General features: G+C 40.3%; 3 protein-coding genes and 1 non-coding gene across 5 annotated transcripts; 1 reads left to right on the forward strand and 3 right to left on the reverse strand.

Annotated features, from left to right (window-relative positions):
• The first annotated feature begins 187 nt into the window (after positions 1-187).
• Positions 188-7590, forward strand: st13 (ST13 Hsp70 interacting protein). Of its 2 annotated transcripts, none has more exons than XM_086066791.1 (13): positions 188-333; positions 693-827; positions 2527-2575; positions 2874-2967; positions 3144-3217; positions 3294-3360; positions 3948-4032; positions 4107-4217; positions 4923-5025; positions 5255-5371; positions 6268-6325; positions 6486-6607; positions 7013-7590. In XM_086066791.1, the coding sequence occupies exons 2-13, from the start codon at positions 718-720 to the stop codon at positions 7148-7150; spliced, it is 1128 nt and encodes a 375-aa protein (XP_085922917.1). In that variant the 5' UTR covers positions 188-333; positions 693-717; the 3' UTR covers positions 7151-7590. The 2 variants fall into 2 exon arrangements, with proteins under 2 accessions (XP_085922917.1, XP_085922918.1); XM_086066792.1 differs by having other exon boundaries at positions 6268-6319.
• A 983-nt stretch (positions 7591-8573) lies between these two features.
• Positions 8574-11749, reverse strand: rbx1 (ring-box 1, E3 ubiquitin protein ligase). The gene is made up of 5 exons (XM_086078285.1): positions 11583-11749; positions 10410-10488; positions 9142-9212; positions 8818-8903; positions 8574-8726 (listed from the first exon to the last, which is right to left on the reverse strand). The coding sequence occupies exons 1-5, from the start codon at positions 11658-11660 to the stop codon at positions 8714-8716; spliced, it is 327 nt and encodes a 108-aa protein (XP_085934411.1). The 5' UTR covers positions 11661-11749; the 3' UTR covers positions 8574-8713.
• Positions 11750-11993: 244 nt separating this feature from the next.
• Positions 11994-12065, reverse strand: trnaq-cug (transfer RNA glutamine (anticodon CUG)). The gene has a single exon. It is a non-coding gene; the product is annotated as a tRNA-Gln (tRNA).
• A 1465-nt stretch (positions 12066-13530) lies between these two features.
• chadla (chondroadherin-like a) lies at positions 13531-20387 on the reverse strand. Its single transcript, XM_086082682.1, has 10 exons — positions 19414-20387; positions 18915-19109; positions 18682-18837; positions 18249-18394; positions 16812-17050; positions 16455-16720; positions 14841-15177; positions 14396-14748; positions 14025-14191; positions 13531-13843 (listed from the first exon to the last, which is right to left on the reverse strand). Exons 1-10 carry the CDS (start codon positions 19681-19683, stop codon positions 13531-13533), a joined length of 2442 nt encoding a protein of 813 aa, XP_085938808.1. The 5' UTR covers positions 19684-20387.
• Between the last annotated feature and the right edge of the window lie 441 nt (positions 20388-20828).

Here is a 20828-nt window from a genome sequence, read left to right on the forward strand (position 1 = left end):
CACTTGTAAACCCTAAATGTCATACTAAACAACCTGGCGTCCAACGCCAACCAAAAATAAGATTCACCTTCCATGTAAATCCGACGATAAACACTTTAATATGCATATTTATATATAATATATAGTGCTGGGCGATATGACTACAGCTGTTGAATCTCTCTCAGGCATATGTTCATAAGACATAGATCGGGGCAAAATTACATTATAATGGGGCTGTCTGATCAGTGCCTGAATGAAAAGACAGGAGCGACGCCTGCGACAAGGAAGCACATTTGCGACGTTAAATCGATTGCTTTCTCACATTCTGTGTTAATTCTGCGAGTCCTTGCACAGGTACTTTTCTTTTTATTACTACTAACGCCAATGCTTTAACATACGATCTGTATTTCTTTAATAACTGGTAAAGATTGCAGTAAGCTAACATTTCCTATGGGATCATGCGTCAGATATGCTTCTGTCTTTCTCTGCTACTGCCATTATCACTGACTCGCGGTGCAAACTGCTTCGTTTGTTAAGATAATGTGTTGATGTTGAGTTATTTCCCACCTATTTATGTGCAGACATAAATAAAATAAAGTGGACGTGCGTTCGGTCCATGCGCGTTAGCATTTAACTGCTAAGCTATCCAACGGTAATCGGGCATTAAACTTTGTGTACTACTTGGGGTGGTTTGTTTTTATGATGCCTCACAGTGCGTGTTGGGCGTGACAGAGAAGCATGGACTCTCGAAAAATGGATGAGTTGAAGGGCTTCGTGCAACTATGCAAGTCCAATCCCGCCATCCTGCAACTTCCCGAGATGGCTTTCTTCCGGACCTGGTTGCAGAGGTCGGTTGTGCCTCTTAAAAGCACAAGCCACTGCAGTTTGTGTTTTTGGTGTTCTGGGTCACGTGCGCTTGTTCTTATTTCAATATATAGGTCAATATGTCTAACTATCTGATTGACACACACTGACACAGTGTTTCCCACACCGTGTTAATACTTGGGTGGGCCACCCAAGTAAATTGGCCACCACCCAAGAAGTTTTCAAGAAAATGTATTAAAAATATATATTAAAAAAAACAACAACAAAAAAACGTGTCCCGACAGGATATACCGCATGTAATGTTAGTTTGCCATCATTCACTTGTGGATCATGAAGCTAGAGGAGACGTAGTAACAGGACTGAGACCCACCTCCCGTCCAACCCGCCTCCCATCTCCACCGCCGGAGGCCACCCACCCAAGTAGATTTAAAATCTGTGGGAAACACTGCTGACACACACACACACTTGACCACATGCTTGCCAGGTCAAGGCAACTTGCAAAATTTTAGGTACATCTGCATGAGTTGAAAAAATATTACAGGTATGACTTTTAAAAGGTAATCATGCAAAGTTTTTAATTAAGGGTACTTGGACTACTCAACTGAACACAAAATTCACAGCACGTGTTTGATCCATCAATCGACCAATCGATCAACACCTGCCATTGTGAGGCTTAAAAGTGGAGGCAGTCAGGGGGAGCTTAAGCTACGTTCACTGCAACTGCAGACCAGGGCATGATTTTTTTTTGCTAAATCTTTATTTTTTATTTTTTTGTACAAAGCTACTTATCTAATCGTTTACATTACAAAAAACAAATGCATCTTCTAATGTGACCGCAAAGTGTCCGTAATGTGACAATTACGCTTGGCACACGACTACAAAAAGACGTCCCATGGCACTGTGTTTACGGAAGTAAACTTGATCCCGTGTGGTGTAAGGGCTTAGCTTATCATCATATCGCCAGAGAGAGCAGTCTAAAATGCTTAATGTAAAAAAATGTTTTTTTAAAAGCTTAAAGTGGCTTACCGTTAAGACAACTATGGCCAATCGCCACCAAAATTCACATGCACATCTGTACTTTTATACCGTCATAGAGATTTTCTGCCATTAAGTGGCGTTAAGCTTTTTTTTTTTTATTTATTTTTTTTTTTTTCAAAGCAACTTTTCAAATTCACGGACGATTTGTCAGTAGTCTCCCTCCCAAACACTCTCCCTGCCCGAGTGCCTGTCCGTACAGGAGTGCATGTCGGGCTTTTGATGACATATCGGTCGGATGTGTACGGATGAGCGTTCATACTTAAGATGCAGTCGCGCAACACATGCATATCCGATTTATATATCCACATATGGAAGAGCGCCCAGGTTAGAATTGTACTGTTCACAACGCATTGAAGATACATGTCGCATATGGACAAAAAAAATCTGAATTGAGCTGAAGTGTGAACATAGGCAGTGTTATCAGCAGATTGCCACAGACACTTGAAGAGTCACAGAAGGGGCCATTCTTGGAAATGTTCATGGATCAAAACCTTGTTGTGGATTTTGCCGTTCTGCTCCTTGCAGGCAAAATATACTGAAAACAACTCTTTTAGCAGTTTATGAACAAGCCACGAGTACTTAATAACTATAATTGAATGAAAATGTTTTGTGGGCAATGATATGCACTGACATGTTTTGCATAAAATTCTGTTCTGGCTCACAAGACTGTTGTCCACTCTGCAGCATGGGTGCAAAGATACCTTCACAATCCTCCCCGAAGGGTCATTGCCAGGTAGTGCATGAATTGTTTTCATTTTCTCATTTACCCAAATGTAGCAGGCAGGCGTTCAAAAATGCAAAGTTGTTTAGTAGATGAGAGTTCAGTTATTTCACTTTGTGTACTGGACATGCTTTGTCCTACCACCACAACAGATATATACAGGTGTATAAATATAAATATGTATACATGCAGTATTAGAGTTGAGATGAAGCTAAAACAGTTTTGTTTCCTAGCAAAAATGCAGGTTTTATTAAAAACATTTTTTTAAAGATTTCTTTTGGTTCCAAGTTCTACTCTCTCTGGCTTGCAGGGTGAGTGTCCGTGTGGTCCTCCTCCGACATCGACAGCTTCCCCAACTGAGCCCAAGCCTCCTGTTGCATCTGAGAGCGACGAGAGTGAACTTGGTCAGTCTTTTCACCTTAATGCTCCAGATTCCCTCAATCAGGCTTGCTTTGTTATTTATACCTCATGAGCCTGCGAATATCCGGTGAGAAATATGAGAAAAAATCATTTCAGATGTGATAATTAGCTTTAGTGTAATAATTTATAAGAAATGTACACAAAGCCCTTGTGTTTTCAGAAATCGATATGGAGGGCGTCATTGAACCAGACACAGACGAACCACAGGAAATGGGAGATCCAGATAACGTTGAGGTGAAATGTTCTCCTTGTCAAATATGCAAACAAACGTGCTTTTCAGTCATGAAAATTTAAGTGTGCGTTCCCTCAGGTGACGGAAGAGATGATGGACATGGCCAATGAGAAGAAGATGGAAGCCATTGATGCTCTTGGAGAAGGTTAGTGAATTCAGCATTCTGCACCAACTGAAAAACAGTTGGTGTTTTCAATGAAACTGTGGAGCAATGTGACAAAAGCTCCTCACACATTTGTGCGGATGCAACATTTTTGTAATTTCGCTGTGAAAACTCTCTTCCATGCTCTCATGTTCTTGACTTTTTGTAGCAGTTATCATCAACCAGTTTGTAAGCAGATCACTGCCGCCTACAGGACCGGAGTGGAACATTATTGACCAGTGTTTATTTAAATCCGTGCTCTGGAACCCTTATAACGTTCTTTTCTTCTTCTTTTTTTTTTTTTAAACAATTAGCTGCAATGTGGTTGGGCCTTGCATATTCAGTGCTGCAATTAATATTTTCTAGGACCCCTTTCAGCCATGGAACCTCTTTTTAGGCTCCCCTATATTCCCCAGAAATTAAAAAAAATGTGTGTATAAGCACAATGCGTCAAGGAATAATTAGCTATTTTAGTGACTATCTCCTTTTAAGAGTCATTGAGGGCATTATATAGGGCATAATCTATACTACGCATTCAAACAGTAAAGCAAAATGGCAATCTCTGCTTTGGCCGTTCCCAATTCTTGTAGGAGATCTACAGAAAGCGCTGGATCTTTTCACTGCGGCGATCAAGCTGAATCCGTGCGTGGCCATTATGTACGCCAAGAGGGCAAGGTGAGGTTATCTAAATGTTTGAGTCATTCCCCACGGACAGTTTGAGACGCTACTCATTTACTGTCATCTGTTAGTGTTTACATTAAAATGCAGAAACCCAACGCAGCCATCAGAGACTGTGACCGAGCCATCGAGATCAACCCGGACTCGGCGCAGCCATACAAGTGGAGGGGGAAAGCTCACAAGTACGCTGAGGCTTCCAGATGGAAAATAGGATTATTAAAACTTCCGTCATCTGCCGTATTCCTGTGCCCCGTGAATGAGCCTTTGCGTGAATTATAGGAGTGACTTCCAGTTTGATCCGGTACCAGCCTTTTGTTTACATGGCGACTGGTTACGCAAGGCCACTTTCTATGACAGTGACAGACTTAAAGCAATGTGGGAATGCCAATTGTTGCAGCTTAAAAGAAAACATTTCAATCTCACTTCCCACACCACAAAGTAATAACCGCCAACAAGTTCCCAAACTGTGCAAGACATTTTTAAATGCTACAGTGTCTTAAAATCATTTAGAAAAGGAAACAAAAAAACGTTTTAAATAAACTGCTCCAGGAAATGAAAGCCGTTGCAACAAATGGCCCACCGCTACTTCCGGTGTTTTACAGGTTGTCGCTCCCATCTTTGTTTATACATGAAAGCCCTCAGAAATAATGTGGTTAGGGATTATGATGTTCAGTTATAATTGACACTGTGGTTGTAGTTTGTCATGGTGCAGCTCTGCACTTCATTTTGTTCAAAAGGCCGAAAAGAACAGCATCGCTGCAGTCTTTACATCTTTTGTTTTGCTCCTTCAAAAAGAGCACGCACAAAATGGAGAACTGTTAACAATTTTCATTATTTCTAATATTAGCCCACAATAACATTGTGATGGCGTGCGTGTGACGTTTCAGGTTGCTGGGCAACTGGGAGGAGGCTGTCCGGGATCTGGCCACAACATGTAAACTGGATTATGACGAGGATGCCGATGCACTGTTGAAGGAGGTCCAACCAAAGGTCAGAGGGCAGGAAGTTGATTTTGCACAAAAATGCTCTCGAAGATTGTCATGGGTTGTTGGTTACTTGAGGACGTGAAAATATTTTAAACTGACAAGTACAATTTTTATTCCCATTTTGCTAACTTCCCCAGTACAGCAACCACGTCTTCATATATTCCAGCTGAGAATGAAGTTACTGGCTACAACATCAATATGACGCCATATTGTACACACTCTTTTCATTCCAGGCTAACAGAATAATCGAGCACAGGCGCAAATATGAACGTAAGAGGGAAGAGAGGGAGATCAAGGAGAAACAAGAGCGCATAAAGAAAGCAAGAGAAGAGCATGCTCGGGCTCAGAAGGTGAGTTTTTATTTTTTGTTAACAAGAAAAATGTACGGAGATCTGATGCATACAATGTTTTAAATGGTTCTTAAGTGTCTTAAAATGTCTTTACTTTTCTGAATTAGGTAGTGAACGCAAAGATTTACTTAAGTTATTTGACACTTAATGGGTGGGCTGGCACAAGTTATTTTAGTAATCAAGCTAAAAGTAAATTTTCCATATCCCCCTTTAAATCTATATATGTTTTTGGGAGTCGTTACTGTCTTGCTTAAAAAGTAGCTAGACTGTGAAGTGTGACTAGTATATCGTTTCACAATCATAAACGGTGGCAGTACTGTGGAAACGGCATTCATTTGGGGTAAACAGAAGCTCAGGTTTAGATTTCAGACACTCCAGATACCACAGAACAGAAGAGGAATAGCTTTTCCTTGTTTAGTGGCTTATAATATGACCGAAGTACCTCTTCAATCCATATTGGTGGACAGAACACTTCTTGTTATATAAAAACATAATCCAAAAGAGAGCAATAATGTTGAGATGGTTTTCATATTGCACAATAACCATTAAGTACTGCCGCTTTTGAGATGTGAAACTTTGGAAATGTGACCTTCAAATTAAACACCATTGCAAAAGTAACGTACGTGTGTGTGTGTGTGTAGAGTCTGCTCGGTCTGTTTATTACTCTTCAAAATAGTGTAGTGAGACCCCAAGCTCTTAAGGAATGGTGGTCTATATTTAATTTCTACTTGAATGTGGCGTATAGCGTTTCACTGCTTCTGTGATGGCCATGTCTGTCATTTTGTTAGTCTTTGCTATTGAAACTATTGAAACATGCAATTATGTGTAATCATCCCAAACCAAAACAACCTGGATGTGATGTTTTGATCAATAAAGTGTCTTTCACCTCTCTACAGGAAGAGGAAGCCAGGGGAGGGGCAGGGGGTGGAGGACCAGGATTCTTCCCAGGTGGGGGTAAACAATCTTGCATTTTAGTCATTTTATTCTTCCAGTGCACTAATGATGTTGGTTCATTAACTGCATTTTATCACAGCAGTTCAAGTTCACGCATGTGTTTTATTTATTTAGCTCTAAATTTCAGAATGTGATTCCTAATGTGTGATTTTTGACACAGGTGGTGCAGGATTCCCTGGCGGATTCCCAGGCGGATTCCCAGGCGGGTTCCCAGGTGGAGCCGCCGGCATGCCCGGTCTCAATGACCTCCTGCAGGATCCCGAACTGCTCACCGCCATGCAGGTGACTCTATGCTCCCTGGGGCTGCTTCGTACTACGTGATGACACACTTAACTCAAATATTACGAGTAACTGGGATTGACATTTTGGGCAGTAGCGACCTCCTGCAGTTCGAACCTTGTCACAACCTAGAACACATCTGAGTCAAATGGCAGTTCTGGCAACAATGTGAAAATTTTGTTTCATCCATTAAGATCACTGCACACACAAAAAAAAGATTTAAACCAACATTATCTGGCTTTTGCTGATCAATTGTGATCTGCTAACACAAATGATAACTAGAGGCACTACAATCGGTGAGGAATGTGATGGATGAAGTTGGATGAAGTTGGGTTTGCAAAACTTGGCCATTCCATTTTCAAAAGTAGTTTTTATTCCCCCTCTCGTGTGACCATTTTCCCACTCCAGGACCCGGAGCTTATGGCCGCCTTCCAGGATGTGGCGCAGAACCCAGCTAACATCGCAAAGTACCAAAGCAACCCCAAGATCATTGGGTTCCTCACCAAGCTGGGCTCCAAGTTTGGGGGCGCTGCACCTCAGCCGTAGACATGAGATGAGAATTGTGCTCGCTGCAGCAATCTTTTTGAGGGCTTTTTTCCGTAATCCTATGGTGTGCATATCAAATGTTCTTGGTTGGTGACTTAACTGGAGTGTTTGTTTGTTTCTAGAAGAGCTGGGGGTGAGTTCAAATCAAAGCTAATTAATCAGTACTAAGAGCAACCACAGAGGAGTCTGGGGCATATTTACACGACCTCTGTGACATGAATTAGCTGGCATTTAACCACAAAGTTGATGTTTATTTGAAATCTGAGAGCTCCCTGCAATCGCTAACCAATTTTTACAATTGTTTAAACAACGGTGAGGGCGTATTCAAATTTTGGAACCAAACCACATTCTTTTGTTCTATTGTCATTAAAAAAAAAGAAGAGCTATGGTGTCTGACCCATTTGGGGAAAATGGTTAATAAAGCTTGTTTCTCAAAGGCATATGTGACATTGCTTATTTCAAACAGCAAGCGCACTCTGCAACCCAAAATCACCCTGATTGTTATTAACTTTATTCAACATTAATAGTCATCACTTTGTGTTTTAGCATGAACTGCCTTGCACATCCACATTCCCTTATAAGAGAAATGCTTGGAAAACGTGGAATACTATATACATGTATGTTAATACTCTTTGGTGCATCCCTGGTGGCTCCAAATGTCCATTTACAAATGATTGAGGCCACTGTGCCCAAATTGGACCTTCAAAGCAGACTATTTTCTGTACCCTTCCCCAAGATCTCTGCCTTTGGACAATCCTAACTCAGGTCTATGTACAATTGATTTTGACTTCATGCTTGGTCTGTAGTATGTGACACTGGCAACTGTAGGACCTTATATAAAACTGCTGTAGAAAGTTCCCAAGGCTGATCACTGGAAACTTGGTGCACTTTTTTAGTTTTAAGCTTCATGACAAAGGCTATGAATAATGTACATCTATTTTAGAGGTTTTTTTTTTTATACAGTATGCACACATCTATTACAAAAAAAACACAGTTGTGTGTCAGATTTTAAGGGAAAAGCTATTTAATTATTTTGGAATTAGGCTGTTGCCCTCTGCGGACTCTAGCTCCGGACTCGCCACTGCCCTGACCCTCGGCCAGCTACACTGACGTAAAATGTGAGAAAAAGTGAAGCGCTGTGAATACTTTTCAGATGCACTGTATTTACTTTATCTTACTTTGGCGTGCAACTATGCAATTAAAGCCTGAAAATTGCCATTTCACTAGATATTTTCCAGTGTATGAGTTTTACTACATTTTCAACAAAGGTCTAGTCATTACTGGACCACTCAAGTGCATAAGAAATAAAATATTACATCCAAGTCAGGCCTATGATGCAGCATTTAATCAGAGGCTATCCTACTATTGATGCTATAACATTCCACAGTTGGTCATAAAAAATAAGGAGTAGTAGTCAAATCTGTTCTGTCATATTATTCCTGTTTATTTGAAAACAAAAGATGTGCACAAACAACTCTAGTTACAACAAGCTGGAAGGGAAGAGATGCATTGTGGGTAAAACCTAAAAACAAAAAAGCCACAGAGGAGTTCCAAGTACTCCAGCTAGTGTCCATACCTGGGGGAAAAACAGGACATATATTGACATTGAAACTAAGTTATGTCTTGGTCTAAGTAATGTGAAGTTCTAAAATCACAAATTTACTCACTTCTGGAACTCCCACTCTCGGTTGTCGAGAGGGCACACCTGTCTAGTTTTTAGCCAGCGAGAAATACAGTGGAAGTGGAAAGCGTGCTGTGGATGATGAACACAAAATGTAAATACGTGAGCATCTCAACATGAACGTGTCAGTGTCTTCATTAAAAACATCACCCAATGAGGATTCAATAGATTTTTCTGAAGGCAGGATTTGCTTTTTTATTTGGTGCTTCCTAGCTGGTTAGATAAGCTTTTAATAAGACACAAAATGCACTCAAAGTGAATAAATGACGACACGAACATTATCAGGTTTCTTCGGTTCAATGAAACTCACATTGCAGACACCCCAGGCTACTGTGCACTCCTCAGATGTCGCAGAAGCTTGGTTGGCCTGGCACTCTATACCTGATGGGGAAACAAGTCACAGATTTGACATCTTTCAACTGCTACAGTGGCAAGGGGCAACTTTACACCTTCACACAAATACATTTCATCTGTAAAGGCCACATCTCTCAACACAAAGGTATTTCTAGTTCAAAATGTTAAATAAGTTCAACTACATCTGATGTGATAAACGGCTTTTAGACAGTAGATTGTGTCACTTAACTGAAGGGCATCCAAGCATAAAAACTGCCAAACAAATCATGCAACTGACTCACTCTGGTGAACCCAAACAGGGGGAAGCAGGAAATCTTCAAAAGTTGTTGTATTTTCAAAATATCATCACTAAATACGGCCTTGAGGAACATGCAAAGCAATAATAGCTGCATGATAGATTTTTTTAAGATAAAAAATCAATTTACATAATCTTTACACGTTCTCAGAGTTTAGCATCAATAATCCTGTTCACGTTTTAGTGTGCAGGTTTATTAACTCATTCACTGCCATTGACGGCTATAGATGTCAAAAATTCATTTGAACAATTTCTATTAGTTTAGCATTTTTTCCCACTTGTACATTTAGAACAGATATAAAATGTGTGATTAATTGTGAGTTAACTAGTGAAGTCATGCGATTAATTACGGAAAAAAATGACACCCCTAATTTTCAATAATCTTTTTTTAAAGAAAAAAAATGTTAAAAAAAGAAAAGATTATTAAAAATTAGGGGCGTTGGGCAATTACATTTTTAATCATTCTAAATGTACAATATTTTTTCTAGGTTTTCATACTCTTGTTAACAAAAGTGGGGAACATTTTTTAAACTAATAGAAATAATGAGTTTTAAAAAAAATTACATTCACTATAGACCTCCATCGAAACATCATTATGTCCTGTCCAGAACACAACAATATCAATTTCTCTTTATAAAAAAATACAAATAAAAAAACATGGCATAACTACAGCTTCACCTCCATCCCAAATGTGTGTTCTTTTTTTGGTGCTTTCATCATGCTGTTTGCATTTACAGTTCGGTCCTATTATTACTATCACTATCAAAAACCAGTTGTCCATGTAAAGGCCAGTGTCTTTTCAAAGTCTAATTTCCAATAAATTTTGCTATTTATGCTCTCATTGTGCATTTGTCTGATGATATTTGCATGTGCCATTACAATAAAATAAACATGTCAGACAGTTGCATGTATATCACAGGGGAACTTACAAAGATCCATGATGTGGTTCCGACATATAGCACAGTTATCCACAACAATGTCCCAGGCCCACAGTGCCACAGCATTCCACTAGTGGGAAAAACAAAACAACGGTTAGTACAGACCACCAAATTCAACACTTTATTTAAAAAAGTTAAGCTACAATGTCAATTTAAGACTAATATGTAATTGATTTTTATTTTGAAGACTAAACCATTGAACCATCCTTTCCATTGCCATTATGGGAAATGTGAGGTTACTCGCTATCTGATTAACTAATCGCTGTTAGAAAACTGCAGTTGTTTATTTACATTTCACCTTGCGCTGCAGCATCCAACAATGGCTGACTGCCTTGCCTAATGTGAAAGCAGCATACAACTCTTGTTCTCTTCCTCCTCTAGAAAATCGGACCCAACTTCATACACCTTGAGACCACCAACAGGCGGCTAGTGGAACAGGAGTCAGTCGACATAAGGACTGTGACAGATCGCTGCAGGAATGTTTACATGTCATCAACTAGGGTTTTTTTTAAAGGAAGACATTTTAATTACTAAATAATTTTTGTATGTGATTATTATGCTTTTTGTTTTAAATGCAATCAATTGCTGTAAAAGTGCTCTCTAAATGAAGCTTTATTGAATATGTTCAAGCCTGATAAATAATTGTTAACATTTAAGAATACATTCAAAACGTGACTCAAATATACAGGTACATGACATATATAACTAATTATTTTTGTACCTGCAGTTGTTAGATATGAAAATAGAAACTAAGTTGCCATGTTATTTTATTAAGGTACTGTGAAAGGCACTGAACATGTCAGTATGTGTTTCAAAATGAGATACACATATTTTTAAGAGCTATTTTAAACACATTTTATTTTACTATAAAAGTGGGTCAACATTAGGAAAAATGCAGTTGAGAATCAAATGAACCAATGTTGTAAATCTTAAGAGTCTAGATATAATTAACCTAAAAAATAAGATAAACTCAGCGTGAACAAAACTAGAAGGGTTTATGATCGTTAGCGTCGCTTGTGTCAAGCTAATCGCACGCTAAGCCGCAGTGCTACAGCATTAGCAACTTAGCATGCTAACTGATACCAACTAGCTAGAGTGTTGATTCCGGGGAAATATGTGGCATTTATTCACACGCGAGTAGCTCAAGAACTCACGAAGCCATACCTTCTTGACTTCAAATCGCTTCTTGCTTGCCCCGCTGCTTGAACAGCTAGGCGCGTCTACATCCATCGCCGCTGCCATCTTGAATTCGACAAGTTTTGGGTAGACGTGATTCAGCGAGATGCTACTTCCGGTGCAGGACAAACCGTACAGGAGTGAACGTCACACGTTTTGTAACGTCAATAATTATTACAAAGCAACGATTGTCAAATAGTACGTGTACATTGTTTTGAACTTTCTACGTAAGCGTGATTTGAAAAGCACCCGTGAAGTTTTGGCTTTTTAAAAATCTAGCTGGTTACGTGGTTTTATCAAGTAAACAAATTGTTCATAGAAGCTAATCGAATTAAGTACCAAGCAGTTGTTTGGCAAAACATGCTTATAAAAGTGACTCACTAGGAGGAAAAAAAAATTAGGTTCCACCGAGATTTGAACTCGGATCGCTGGATTCAGAGTCCAGAGTGCTAACCATTACACCATGGAACCGTGCGTGTCACGAACGTCATCTATAACTTTACCTATATGTTTACATGTGTACGCGCGAGGGAGATATCCATTATTCTTTGCTTTTTTTTCATCCTTTCTCTGTAAGTAGTGCTTTACATGCAATTACTTCCTAGTTAACCATATTACGTATGCGGATGATTTGGTGATTTTACTCCCAGCAGTGCAGGCCTCCAACAGATACTAAATAAATGTTCACAGTATGGCGTACATCACGATATTAAATATAACGCTACTAAGAGTGTAGTAATGATTTGTCGAACAAAAGAGGATAAATATCTTAATTTCCCAGATTTTACGCTTTTGAATAATATTGCACTCTGTAATAAATCCAGGGATCTTGGTCATTTCTTCACGGACAAAATGACTGATGACGAAGATATCTGTAGGCAGCGCCGGGCTTTACATACGCAGGCAAATATGCTTAGACGAATAGACGTAAGTTTAATGCAAGCACTAAGGAGGTGAATATGTTGCTGTTCAGAGCATACTGTACTCCTCTGTATACGGCACATCTGTGGTTAAATTATAGCCGAACTAGTTTGCAAAAAATCAAGATAGCATATAATGATGCACTGAGAGTATTGCTAAATAGACCTCGATGGACTAGCGTGAGTGAAATGTTTGTAACTGAAAGGGTTAACACATTGCAGGCGGCACTAAGAAACCTGATGTTTACATTTGTCTGTCGGCTAAATGACTCGAATAATGAAATTATTGTACACTTGTCAAACATCAGTTTAAGTGCTACACGATACCAGTCCCAGTTCAGGAAACATTGGTATTGTTGTCTTTTATATGATGCTTCCTAGTGTATTTTGGATGTGTGTATTTTTACTCTTCTATTTTTATTGTGGAGTTGGTTTGTTTGTGGTTGGACTTTTAGTCTGTAATAAAGCATCATCATCATCATCATTTAAACAATTTAAAGTATTCATTTTTTTAATGTTTTGTTTAGTTTACATAATTTGGACTTCCAGCTTGTAAAACCCAGGAAAACAGGTTTAAAAATGTGTTTAAATGAATCTATAACCCATGAAAGTTTAGTTTTTTGAATGGGATTATGGAAATTATTAATTTTTTCAAATATATTCTAAATTTTTGGAATGGGTCTGTAATTGTTCTGTCTGTCGCTATATGTCATTAGCATAGGTGGATGGAGATTAATTATCCACCAATTGGTTATGTAAACAGCATAATGATGATGATGATGAGGCGATTACACATTAATATGGTTCCACAGTCATAATGTCCCTCTGAGGAAAACCATCTGGCCCACAATAATAATAATAAAAAAAAGTTTGACATCCCTGTGTTTTCCATTTACTACAGAAGCAAACACCGCATTCCATACACATGTAGCATTTTGTACAATAAACAATCATTTTTACACGTTACTAATGCACCCATTGCAGAAAATAAAATGAAGCCCATCTAATGATATGTTTTATGTTTTTGTCACTTTCTTCTTTTTGGCCACTGTCGTTAAAACAGGTTTCCTTTGAGGCTTTTTCTTTGTTGGCTTTGTTTTGTTCCTTCCCAGTTTAGTCTTGAGTGCAGAAGCTTTCACAAAGTTGACTTTGGGTTTCTTGGCTTTTCCATGAGCAGCGGCTACAACAACAACGACACGTTTTCTGTCTGTTTTGGAGCTGTTTTCCGGACAGGATTTGAATAGCTCCAGATCCATGACCTTCCGCCCTTTTAGCTCAGAAGGGAAGCCACAGGTAGCGGCCACCTCCAAATTCACTTTCTCCATCCACCTGGTGCAGATACAAAGAAACAAAATAAGTACATTATGTCTGGCTTTCTTCTGTTTGTAGCACAAGCAAAATAAGAACTGTGAAGCAGACATGCTAACCACTAGTTCTCCATGCTGTCCATCGGGTCATGCTTATTAGCTTCCAAAATCGATCCATTATTCTGATGAAAACATTTACTGACCTGCGCAGTGGCAGCAATGTACAGTCACACAGCAGAGGGTTGTCTTGAAGATCAACCACCTCCAGGCCAGTGAGAGCGCCCAAGTCAGGAAGTTCTTTTAGCTGGTTTCCTCTCACAGTGAGAGCCTTCAGTTTTGGGCCAAGCCCGGCTAGAGCGTCCCGTGACATCTGCACATCAGAGTCATAAGGAAATACATAGTTAAAAGTAGCAAAATTGCTACAAACAACATTTACTGTATGACTATCTCTAATCTTTTTTTTGTAAGCTACTACCTTGTGAAATATCAAAGCTGAATATTGTATAGAAAAAAAGGCACTTAAAGGGTTAAACGCCACATCTAAATTCTAATTAAAGAAATATACATTTTATACCTTCTCAGTGCTCATCTGGTCCATATACAGCCACTTCAGACTTTGTGATAATGGCCGGAATGCATTTGGTCCCACTGAGAGAATCCGGTTTTGAGACAAGTTGAGTTCCTCCAGATTAATAGCTTTGGATATAGCATCACTCGGAACATTTGTCAGTTTATTTAAATCCAGGTGAAGTTTACCAAGAAAGGCAGAGTCTAAAGCGCCCTTGGCAATAGTGCGTATGGTGTTATTGGTCAAGTAAAGCTCTCTTAGTTTCGGAGTTACTGCGGACAGTAGACCCATGGGTTCCAGTTTTGAAATGGTATTGCGTTCCAGGTGTAATGCAAACAGATTTGGTAAACGTCGTAGCGCTGTAGAGGAAACAAAAGACACACAAAATATCATCATTCAAGGTCCCATGCATCATGTTTAATTTTTTATGCAGTCTTATCGGTCCACTGACCTGAACCTGGAAACTGGGCCAAACGATTCCCCTCCAGGTAAAGATAATTGAGCCCAGGGGCTCCAGTGAAGGTTTCAGGGCCCAAAGATGTGAGGTCGTTGTCAGAAAGATACAAATAAAATAGGTTTTTCATTCCTCGGAATGCGCCACCTTCAATCTCGCGAATTTTGCAGGATTCCAGGTGAAGCGAAACAACTTGGCCGGTGGCTGGAAAACTGTTGGCGGGAAGGTTGTGGAAGTGGTTGCTGCGAAGGTCAAGTAGTTGAGTTTTCGCAGGGAAGCCTCGTGGGACTTTTGTGTGACCTCGGTTCTCACATGTGGCATGCTGAGCTTCAATCTAGAAAGGATTGGGGGGGAAACAAAACAAAACAAAAACAGAAGCCAAACTAGGAAAACAGCTTAAAGGCGAAATCAAGTTAAAAAAATTATTTACAATATGTTCTATGCACTCCTACTAGTCTAAATACAATATTCTGATTAATACTGCGTTTGTGAAATATGAATTAAGATGCAAAATCCACCCAGTTTTATCCATCTCAGGGGGCGGCCATTTTGTCACTTGCTGCTGACTTAAAGTGACATCACAGTGCCTCAGGGGTCAGGTGACAACCATCACGGGTCATCTGCCTTCTAGGCAGTGGCATAAATATCGACGGTGCAGCCGGTGGGGGCCCAGAGACCGCGCAGGGGCCCATGACAGAAGGGGGGGAAGGAAAGAGAGAGAGAGAGAGAGAGAGAGAGAGAGAGAGAGAGAGAGACAGACAGACAGACAGACACAGAGAGAGAGAGAGAGAGAGAGAGAGAACAAAAACGGGGAAATAAACGGGCAGAGTTATTTTGTAAATACGATGTCGGAAATCGTATCCGACACGTTGAGAGGAACCAGTTGAGGTGGCTTGGGCATCTGGTTCGGATGCCTCCTGGGCGCCTCCCTGGGGAGGTGTTCCGGGAATGTCCTACCGGCGGGAGGCCCCGGGGACGACCCAGGACACGCTGGGGAGACTACGTCTCACGGCTCGGCTTGGGAACGCCTTGGGATCCCGTCGGAGGAGCTGGCTGAAGTGGCTGGGGAGAGGGAAGTCTGGGCTTCCCTGCTAAAGCTGCTGCCCCCGCGACCCGACCCCGGATAAGCGGAATTGAAGACGGAACGGAACGGATGTCGGAAATGATCATTTAATCACCTGACTTCGGCATCTGTCAGTCATGATGAGTCTCGACGTGATGCGAGTTGAAAAAAAAGAAAAGGTAGCTAGTGTGCGTGCCATCGTCACCGTTATGCTTTGCAAACTTAAAAAGAAAAAGAAAAAAAACGGCGCGCAAAACAGAAAAGACAAAAAAAAAAGAAACATTTTGCACCGGGGCCTCTCAGCATGGTGTTACGCCACTGATTCTAGGTTTGGTCATGTGATGCTCACAAGCTTCAACTTATTTATGAAAAACGATTAAACCAGTTCATTATGTTGCTAAACCGTTTCAAGACAACAACAAAAACATGCATAAATCGCCCATAGCCCACGACTGCAGTACACACCTGGTGACCTAAATGTGTGCTTATTAATGAAATAATCATTAAAATTAAAGAGTCTTATTATCCACTTAATGATTTGAACTCACGTGACAGTCGCAGTTAAGCGGACACTTGACGTTATTCTGTTTGGGTTTGACTGTCGGTGGACTGCTGACAGTAATCACTTCCTCCTCAAACTCGTCCTTCAGTGCGTCCCCCCTGCTGCGGCAACGCATGTCCATGGCCGCCACGGCTTGGAGCGGCTCTTCGGACAGGTGAGGAGGTCCTGCGCAGGTTCCCAGCAGCTTGACACCACCAACACTCGCCCAGTTCCTTAGGGGCCTCATGTAGCAGCTACAGTAGATGGGGTTGGCTTCAAGGAAAAAAAATAATAATAATAAAAAAAAAAAAGTAGTATAGAAATTAAACACTCATAAAGTTTCAAATGTAAGGGCGCTGCGTACCAGTGAGGTTGAGGCTGGCAAGGTTCTTGGGACCCGCGAGAGGCTCTAGGTAACGCAGCTGGTTGTAACTCAGGTCCAGGTGGGAGAGCAGAGGGGCTTGGGACAAGGCCTGGTCTGACAGGTCTTGGAGGTACATGTGGCTGAGGTACAAATGCGTGAGCTTTGCCATGGAGACTGACTCTTCGCCGAGGTAGATCATGCGGTTGTGGCTCATGTCCAGGCGTGTTACCTCCTTGAGTCTTCAGTGGAGAAGACAATCAAAAATAATGCGATTATATCTTCTTCTTCTTCTTCTTTTTTTTTATCAGCAGCTGAACAGCTTTATAAAAGTGAAATATTCATAAAAATTAAATATTTAATTGGTTTCCAATTTTCTTGTTTCACCATGTTTTTATTGTGACTTATTAAGAAGATTTCTTCTGCCAAGACAAGGCGTGCTATTGGTAATTTCCAAATGAGCTTTTCTGAAGAGTCACCAGGTCCCTGTTAAGTATGACCAATATAGTCTATAATGGTTATGCCTATATTGAAGGGGAAGCCAACCTTAAACCATTTTTGACTATAATATGTTATATGTGACCTCACTAGTCTAAACATGAAATTCTGATCAATATTACATTTGTGGAATATGAGTTATGCAGCAAAATCTAGCCGTTTTTATCCATCTAAGGGGGCAGCCATTTTGCCAGTTGCTGTCAACTGAAGATGACATCACAGTTACTCAGGGCTCAGCATGTAACAACCAATCACACATAGCTCAGCTTCAGAAAACAGGTGAGTTGTGATTGGTCATTACCATATGCTGCATTCGAGGATATAGCCAAGTTGGTTTTTCCCAGTTCCGACCTGAAAGCGTTTGAGGCCAAAGTAAACAACAAAAATAGCGGAAAGTAATAAATTGTTTTTTTATTTTGCTCCTCAAAACTAATTTTGACCTCCAGCAAACTTGCCTTCTCGCAATTTATAAATCTTATTTCATAAGCATTTAATGCAATTCAGTAGTTCACCGTATAATTTCATGCAGGGAGATAGCGTCATACTGTCACGTACGTTGTGTTACGTTCAGTTATGTCGAATATTTATGAATGAAGAAAGCTTTCTAGTTTTATACTCAAGTAAATTGTGTTTTACCATTCACGTTTTTTTTTCTGACTTCACAAGTGGAATTTTTGAGTTCAAGGGGGCGTTCCCGTACACACTTCCTGGTTTGAACTCGGAAAAGTCTGACTTCCGACCATCCTCGAATGCAGCATTAGCCCTGAGTAACTGTGATGTCATCTTCACTCGACAGAATAAAAAACTGCTGGATTTTGCTGCTTAACTCCAATTTCACTAATGCAATATTAACCAAAATACCGCATTTAGACTAGTGGGGCTGCATAGAACATATTATGGTCAAGAGTTTTTTTGAAGGGGGGTTGATTTCCAAAATCCTACCTGGTCATGGCTTGAGTGGGGAAGAACTGCAGCTCATTGTGGTCTAGACTGAGGCGGGTGAGGGTGAACAAGCTTGCAAATGCCTCAGGAGCCAAGTTGTTGATAGAGTTATGGCTGAGACGAAGCCACTTGATGTGTTGCAGGCCCTGGAAGAGACAGAATTGGAGGGGGGGGGGGGGGTATTGTTTTCAAAACAATTTGTTTGTTAACAAATTACAAAATAAATAAATAAATAAATGACATTAGCACTGAGCAACAACCAATCAATTTTAGCACAGATCAGGATGAGATGCAATGATAATGCATGTGCATCATTTTAAAATGAAAGAAAAATTATTTATTGTCATCTATTGGTCCTCGTTCTTCAAAAAGAACACAGCCAAACAAACACAATTTTGTTCTCTACTTTTATCATCAACTGGCTCCCAACTACCTGGAAGACCATGTTGGGGATGTACACCAGCTGGTTGTGGGTGAGAGCCAGCATGTTTAGTGAGCCAAGCTGCAAGAAGGCTCCAGGTTGGATCTCCTCAACATGGTTGTGGTCCAGATGAAGCTCCTTCAAAGAGGAGAGGCCATCAAAAGACTCCTACAAAAGCCAATGTAGAGGGGAGAAATTGTTAGAGAACAAACTTGTGGATGCATAGTTTGATTTAGTTCTCTTGCCTGGTATAGGATGTCAATTTTGTTGTAGGCCAGGTTTAGGGAGACAACACGGCCCAGCATGCGAAAAGCACCCTCTTTCACCTTGACAATGTTGCTTTGCTTTAGGTTGAGGTGAGTGAGGTAAGGTGTGTGCACAAACCCTCCCCTCTGGAGCACCCGCAGATTGTTATTCCTCAGGTCCAATTTGACTGTGATCTGTACGGAACATTACATCAAGTTAGAGAAAATCATGTCACAGTTCATGTTTTATTTATTACAGCATGTCTAAATTGACCATTTATACATCATGATGTGTATACATTTGCTTTAGCGGGCCACGCAAAAGAGGACCAGAACTAGCCCCCTGGCCTCGAGGTTGACACCTGCAATCTAGCATTTGATAGCTCCCATACAGTAGTTATACAAACCATGGATTCTAATATGAGGCACTGGAATTCATACAACATCCCTTTCAAAGCTTCCTTGCCAGAATAGCAGTGTGAGGTTGAAGTAGACTCACCTCGTCAATAGTCGGGGGGACCTCAGTAAGGTTCTTGCCAACGCAGGCTACCGTGAGCTTGGTGCTGTCACAATTGCACACTCGAGGACACTTGCCTGCTTCCACGTTTGATATGAGTGCAAAAGTCCCAAGTAAAATGAAAGCAGGGAGGGCAAGCATCTGTGCAAGGAGGAAGATGTTCTTGTTAAATGAGAAATTTGAATCAGTTACATTTACTGCAAGGTAAGGCACGTTCGAAAATATTAAAATAAACAGCATATTTGTATTCATATCAAATATCAAAACTTTCTGAGATTTGAGTCTAACTGTTACAATCTACCCAAGTAAAAATAAAACCGTTTAATTAATCTTTTAAAAAAGATATACAGTGCTGCTCAAGTTTGTGAACCTCTTGAACAATTTGGATTTTCCAATTGTGTCAACCTGATTTTGTTGTTCAATCTGAACCATTATATTTTATATGAAATAACAGGTGTAGGTTTAGAATTTCAATGCATTGTTCTTTTTTTACATTTTTTTAATATATTTTTTTTATTAGTTTTTGGTTAATTCATGCAAAAGTAAGTGAACCCTGAGCTGCATTGCTTAAAACAAGCAGTCAAGTAGGAACAGGTAGGACAAATTGGTAGCTAAACTAACCACTGAAGTGGACCAATGAAATTTAGCGAAGAAATTGTGCATCACTGACTGAAACGGAGACAAAACCACGTCACTTTAGTCTTACCCAGGTCAACCCATACAGGTCAACCATGCTGAGAGGGAGAGAAATCTCAGGGGACCTCGGGAAGTGGGTAGTGACAGCACATCTGTCTGGGGAAAGCTATAAAGTCATCTAAAAAAAATTGAGCTTCATCATTCCACTGTGAAGCAGATCATATGCAACTAGAGAACACTGAACATTACTACAATCCTGCCAAGAAGTGGACGACCTTCTAAAATATAAGCAAGAACCACAAGAAAAATAATAATTCAGGTAAAAAGCTAACTCGAACTCGATTTGCAGACCTCTTTTGCTGCATCTGGGACACATGTGCATGCTTCAACAATCAGAAGAAAGAAGGCTTTCGTGGAAGGCTTGCTAGGTAGAAGCCTCTGCTCACAAAAAAAGATCAAAGCTGCCCATCTCAACTTTGCCAGAGAGTACCTGGAAAAACCTGAAGCTTTTTGGAAGTCCCTTCTGTGTACAGCCTGGTAGAAGATGGATCATGACAATAATCCAAAGCATTCCAGCAATACAACCAAGGAATGTCTGAAGAACATCAATATTCATGTTCTGGATGTGCCCAATTAAAATCCTGACTTAAATTCTTTCAAAATACTGTAGCGGGACATGAAGCGGGCAGTTTATGCTAGATGCCCATCCATCCTCTCTCAATTGGCTGCATTTTGCAAGGAAGAGTGGCAAAAATTCCCAC

Source organism: Leptonotus elevatus, chromosome 1 (genome assembly GCF_054856555.1).
Source record: "Leptonotus elevatus isolate MCC_2025b chromosome 1, RoL_Lele_1.0, whole genome shotgun sequence".
In the NCBI taxonomy this organism is placed as follows: Eukaryota; Metazoa; Chordata; class Actinopteri; order Syngnathiformes; family Syngnathidae; genus Leptonotus; species Leptonotus elevatus.